Below are 5,794 nucleotides of genomic sequence, written 5' to 3'. Positions count from 1 at the left end.
GGTCTTGTAGTAGATGGTCTTGTAGTGGATGGATGGTCTTGTAGTGGATGGATGGTCTTGTAGTGGATGGATGGTCTTGTAGTGGATGGATGGTCTTGTAGTGGATGGTCTTGTAGTGGATGGTCTTGTAGTGGATGGTCTTGTAGTGGATGGATGGTCTTGTAGTGGATGGATGGTCTTGTAGTGGATGGATGGTCTTGTAGTGGATGGTCTTGTAGTGGATGGATGGTCTTGTAGTGGATGGATGGTCTTGTAGTGGGTGGATGGTCTTGTAGTGGGTGGATGGTCTTGTAGTGGATGGTCTTGTAGTGGATGGATGGTCTTGTAGTGGATGGTCTTGTAGTGGATGGATGGTCTTGTAGTGGATGGTCTTGTAGTGGATGGTCTTGTAGTGGATGGTCTTGTAGTGGGTGGATGGTCTTGTAGTGGGTGGATGGTCTTGTAGTGGATGGTCTTGTAGTGGATGGATGGTCTTGTAGTGGATGGATGGTCTTGTAGTGGATGGATGGTCTTGTAGTGGATGGTCTTGTAGTGGATGGTCTTGTAGTGGATGGTCTTGTAGTGGATGGATGGTCTTGTAGTGGATGGATGGTCTTGTAGTGGATGGATGGTCTTGTAGTGGATGGATGGTCTTGTAGTGGATGGTCTTGTAGTGGATGGATGGTCTTGTAGTGGATGGATGGTCTTGTAGTGGATGGATGGTCTTGTAGTGGATGGTCTTGTAGTGGATGGTCTTGTAGTGGATGGATGGTCTTGTAGTGGATGGATGGTCTTGTAGTGGATGGTCTTGTAGTGGATGGATGGTCTTGTAGTGGATGGATGGTCTTGTAGTGGATGGATGGTCTTGTAGTGGATGGTCTTGTAGTGGATGGTCTTGTAGTGGATGGATGGTCTTGTAGTGGATGGATGGTCTTGTAGTGGATGGTCTTGTAGTGGATGGTCTTGTAGTGGATGGATGGTCTTGTAGTGGATGGTCTTGTAGTGGATAGATGGTCTTGTAGTAGATGGTCTTGTAGTGGATGGATGGTCTTGTAGTAGATGGTCTTGTAGTGGATGGATGGTCTTGTAGTGGATGGATGGTCTTGTAGTGGATGGATGGTCTTGTAGTGGATGGTCTTGTAGTGGATGGATGGTCTTGTAGTGGATGGTCTTGTAGTGGATGGATGGTCTTGTAGTGGATGGATGGTCTTGTAGTGGATGGTCTTGTAGTGGATGGTCTTGTAGTGGATGGTCTTGTAGTGGATGGATGGTCTTGTAGTGGATGATCTTGTAGTGGATGGATGGTCTTGTAGTGGATAGATGGTCTTGTAGTGGATAGATGGTCTTGTAGTGGATGGTCTTGTAGTGGATGGATGGTCTTGTAGTGGATGGTCTTGTAGTGGATGGTCTTGTAGTGGATGGATGGTCTTGTAGTGGATGGTCTTGTAGTGGATGGATGGTCTTGTAGTGGATGGTCTTGTAGTGGATGGATGGTCTTGTAGTGGATGGATGGTCTTGTAGTGGATGGATGGTCTTGTAGTGGATGGTCTTGTAGTGGATGGTCTTGTAGTGGATGGATGGTCTTGTAGTGGATGGTCTTGTAGTGGATGGATGGTCTTGTAGTGGATAGATGGTCTTGTAGTGGATAGATGGTCTTGTAGTGGATGGTCTTGTAGTGGATGGTCTTGTAGTGGATAGATGGTCTTGTAGTGGATGGATGGTCTTGTAGTGGATGGATGGTCTTGTAGTGGATGGTCTTGTAGTGGATGGATGGTCTTGTAGTGGATGGATGGTCTTGTAGTGGATGGATGGTCTTGTAGTGGATGGATGGTCTTGTAGTGGATGGATGGTCTTGTAGTGGATGGATGGTCTTGTAGTGGATGGTCTTGTAGTGGATGGTCTTGTAGTGGATGGATGGTCTTGTAGTGGATGGATGGTCTTGTAGTGGATGGTCTTGTAGTGGATGGTCTTGTAGTGGATGGATGGTCTTGTAGTGGATGGTCTTGTAGTGGATAGATGGTCTTGTAGTGGATGGATGGTCTTGTAGTGGATGGATGGTCTTGTAGTGGATGGATGGTCTTGTAGTGGATGGATGGTCTTGTAGTGGATGGATGGTCTTGTAGTGGATGGATGGTCTTGTAGTGGATGGATGGTCTTGTAGTGGATGGATGGTCTTGTAGTGGATGGATGGTCTTGTAGTGGATGGATGGTCTTGTAGTGGATGGATGGTCTTGTAGTGGATGGATGGTCTTGTAGTGGATGGATGGTCTTCTAGTGGATGGATGGTCTTGTAGTGGATGGATGGTCTTGTAGTGGATGGTCTTGTAGTGGATGGTCTTGTAGTGGATGGTCTTGTAGTGGATGGTCTTGTAGTGGATGGATGGTCTTGTAGTGGATGGTCTTGTAGTGGATGGTCTTGTAGTGGATGGATGGTCTTGTAGTGGATGGTCTTGTAGTGGATGGATGGTCTTGTAGTGGATGGATGGTCTTGTAGTGGATGGATGGTCTTGTAGTGGATAGTCTTGTAGTGGATGGTCTTGTAGTGGATGGTCTTGTAGTGGATGGTCTTGTAGTGGATGGTCTTGTAGTGGGTGGGAGCACTTGTGGTGCTGACAACTTTAAAGGCCCAGTTCAATCAAAAACTAGACCTTTCTGTGTTTATATATATATATATTTCCACACTATAAGATTGGAATAAATCTGTGCAACTGTGAAATGTATGATAATGCCCTTATAGTGTAAGAGCTGTTTAAAAAGACCGTCTGACATTACAGCCTGTTCTGGTGGGATGGAGTTTTGGCCTGCCTGGTGACATCACCAGGTCATAAATTGGAAGTAGATCAATAAGAAAGAGAGTTCCAAACCTCTGCCAATAACAGCTCGTTTTCAGTTTCCCCCTCCCCTACTCAGACCACTCCCAGACAGTCCAAGCAAAATTCTTGTTTGAGAAATTGCTAATTTTGGTTTCTCTTTGACCATTTCAATTGAAAACAATCACAGTAAGGCACATCAATGTTACCCAGAAACGATTTGACATTTAAAGAAAATGTCTGCATTGGACTTTTAAGAAGTTAGGAGCACCAGACAGTCACAGGGGAACCAGAAAAGGAGATGATCAATCCTACCTTTCAAGGACATCACCTGGAGTATCTAGGAGTCCATATTTCCATCTGAAACCATACTGGGCAAGTTAGCCAGCCGTTAGCCAGCCGTTAGCCAGCTGTTAGCCAGCCAGCTGTTAGCCAGCCGTTAGCCAGCCGTTAGCCAGCCATTAGCCAGCCATTAGCCAGCCGTTAGCCAGCCAGCCGTTAGCCAGCCGTTAGCCAGCCGTTAGCCAGCCGTTAGCCAGCCAGTCGTTAGCCAGCCGTTAGCCAGCCGTTAGCCAGCCGTTAGCCAGGTAGCCAGTCATTAGCCAGCCGTTAGCTAGCCGTTAGCTAGCCAGCCGTTAGCCAGCCGTTAGCCAGCCGTTAGCCAGCCGTTAGCCAGCCAGCTGTTAGCCAGCCGTTAGCCAGCCGTTAGCCAGCCGTTAGCCAGCCGTTAGCCAGCCGTTAGCTAGCCAGCCGTTAGCCAGCTAGGTAGCTAGCCAGGTAGCATGATTGGACAAGGTTGATACATGAATGGTCAAGGTTTCTTGTTATCTAACAAATAGTTAGGGCCTGCGGCATGATTTATGAAATTACTCACATTAGTCATTCTAGAACTAGAACGTACGTGAATAATTTACTGATTTTTTAATGATGCACAGAATTTTAAAAAGTCAACACTTGGTAAAAAATATATATTTGAAGGTTCATATATACTGTCATAAATTATAATTCAAATAAATTATAGCATTACCATTGATTACCCAGCTCATTTCCTGATAATACAGACACTGCATTAACTCAATATTAGGTAGGAAGCCAGTTTATCCAACTGAAAATGCAGACGTGAGAGAGGACCGAGTGAGCCTTATTCTACATTAGGCCTCTTAATGACATTATTAAATGACTATTCCAGGTGTGGGGGTTAAATCAGGGGGCTCAGATGCTACAGAAGCTAGTACTAATAATAAGAGGAGCGATATTCCTGCCCCCATGTTGCCTCCCAGGACTAAAGAGGGGATGTAGTCTATCAGTGAAGCTATCTGTAAACGTATGGATGTGAACCCCAGTCTCCGCGCAGTAGAAGGACACTCGACCCTCCAAGTAGTCCAGAAACACCCCCACCTTCCTGGGCTTCTGCTGCAGGCCCACGGGTGTGGCAGTGGGGGAGGTGTTAGCTACATATTGACCCCCACTCTTTAGGCTCAGTGTCCAGAAGCCATTGGCTGGGCTGACTGTAAACTTCCCTTTCCTGTTGATGGACTGTCTGGCCACGCCCAGGTTCCACTCTATCTTCTCTCCCACCTCCACCTCCCAGTAGTACCTGGAATGGAGTCAGCATTAGTACCTGGAATGGAGTCAGCATTAGTACCTGGAATGGAGTCAGCATTAGTACCTGGAATGGAGTCAGCATTAGTACCTGGAATGGAGTCAACATTAGTACCTGGAATGGAGTCAGCATTAGTACCTAGAATGGAGTCAACATTAGTACCTGGAATGGAGTCAACATTAGTACCTAGAATGGAGTCAGCATTAGTACCTAGAATGGAGTCAACATTAGTACCTAGAATGGAGTCAACATTAGTACCTGGAATGGAGTCAGCATTAGTACCTAGAATGGAGTCAGCATTAGTACCTGGAATGGAGTCAGCATTAGTACCTAGAATGGAGTCAGCATTAGTACCTGGAATGGAGTCAGCATTAGTACCTAGAATGGAGTCAGCATTAGTACCTGGAATGGAGTCAGCATTAGTACCTAGAATGGAGTCAGCATTAGTACCTGGAATGGAGTCAGCATTAGTACCTAGAATGGAGTCAACATTAGTACCTGGAATGGAGTCAACATTAGTACCTAGAATGGAGTCAACATTAGTACCTGGAATGGAGTCAGCATTAGTACCTGGAATGGAGTCAGCATTAGTACCTGGAATGGAGTCAGCATTAGTACCTAGAATGGAGTCAGCATTAGTACCTAGAATGGAGTCAGCATTAGTCCAGTAGTACCTGGAATGGAGTCAGCATTAGTACCTGGAATGGAGTCAGCATTAGTACCTAGAATGGAGTCAACATTAGTACCTGGAATGGAGTCAACATTAGTACCTAGAATGGAGTCAACATTAGTACCTGGAATGGAGTCAGCATTAGTACCTGGAATGGAGTCAGCATTAGTACCTGGAATGGAGTCAGCATTAGTACCTAGAATGGAGTCAGCATTAGTACCTAGAATGGAGTCAGCATTAGTCCAGTAGTACCTGGAATGGAGTCAGCATTAGTACCTGGAATGGAGTCAGCATTAGTACCTGGAATGGAGTCAGCATTAGTACCTGGAATGGAGTCAGCATTAGTACCTGGAATGGAGTCAACATTAGTACCTGGAATGGAGTCAACATTAGTACCTGGAATGGAGTCAACATTAGTACCTAGAATGGAGTCAGCATTAGTACCTAGAATGGAGTCAACATTAGTACCTAGAATGGAGTCAGCATTAGTACCTGGAATGGAGTCAGCATTAGTACCTAGAATGGAGTCAACATTAGTACCTGGAATGGAGTCAGCATTAGTACCTGGAATGGAGTCAGCATTAGTACCTAGAATGGAGTCAGCATTAGTCCAGTAGTACCTGGAATGGAGTCAGCATTAGTACCTGGAATGGAGTCAGCATTAGTACCTGGAATGGAGTCAGCATTAGTACCTAGAATGGAGTCAACATTAGTACCTGGAATGGAGTCAGC

The 5,794-nt window shown here is 45.7% G+C and overlaps 1 protein-coding gene across 1 annotated transcript; it reads right to left on the bottom strand.

Moving 5' to 3' along the window:
• Positions 1-3,687: 3,687 nt before the first annotated feature.
• LOC129850367 (E3 ubiquitin-protein ligase TRIM39-like) lies at positions 3,688-4,389 on the bottom strand (the record flags this gene model as incomplete). Its single annotated transcript, XM_055916818.1, is given in 1 exon segment — positions 3,688-4,389. A coding segment is annotated over 1 exon segment (388 nt), but the record flags the coding sequence as incomplete, so codon positions are not given.
• Between the last annotated feature and the right edge of the window lie 1,405 nt (positions 4,390-5,794).

This window comes from Salvelinus fontinalis, unplaced genomic scaffold (genome assembly GCF_029448725.1).
Source record: "Salvelinus fontinalis isolate EN_2023a unplaced genomic scaffold, ASM2944872v1 scaffold_1968, whole genome shotgun sequence".
Taxonomy (NCBI): domain Eukaryota; kingdom Metazoa; phylum Chordata; class Actinopteri; order Salmoniformes; family Salmonidae; genus Salvelinus; species Salvelinus fontinalis.
This window is presented reverse-complemented; position numbering and strand designations above follow the sequence as displayed.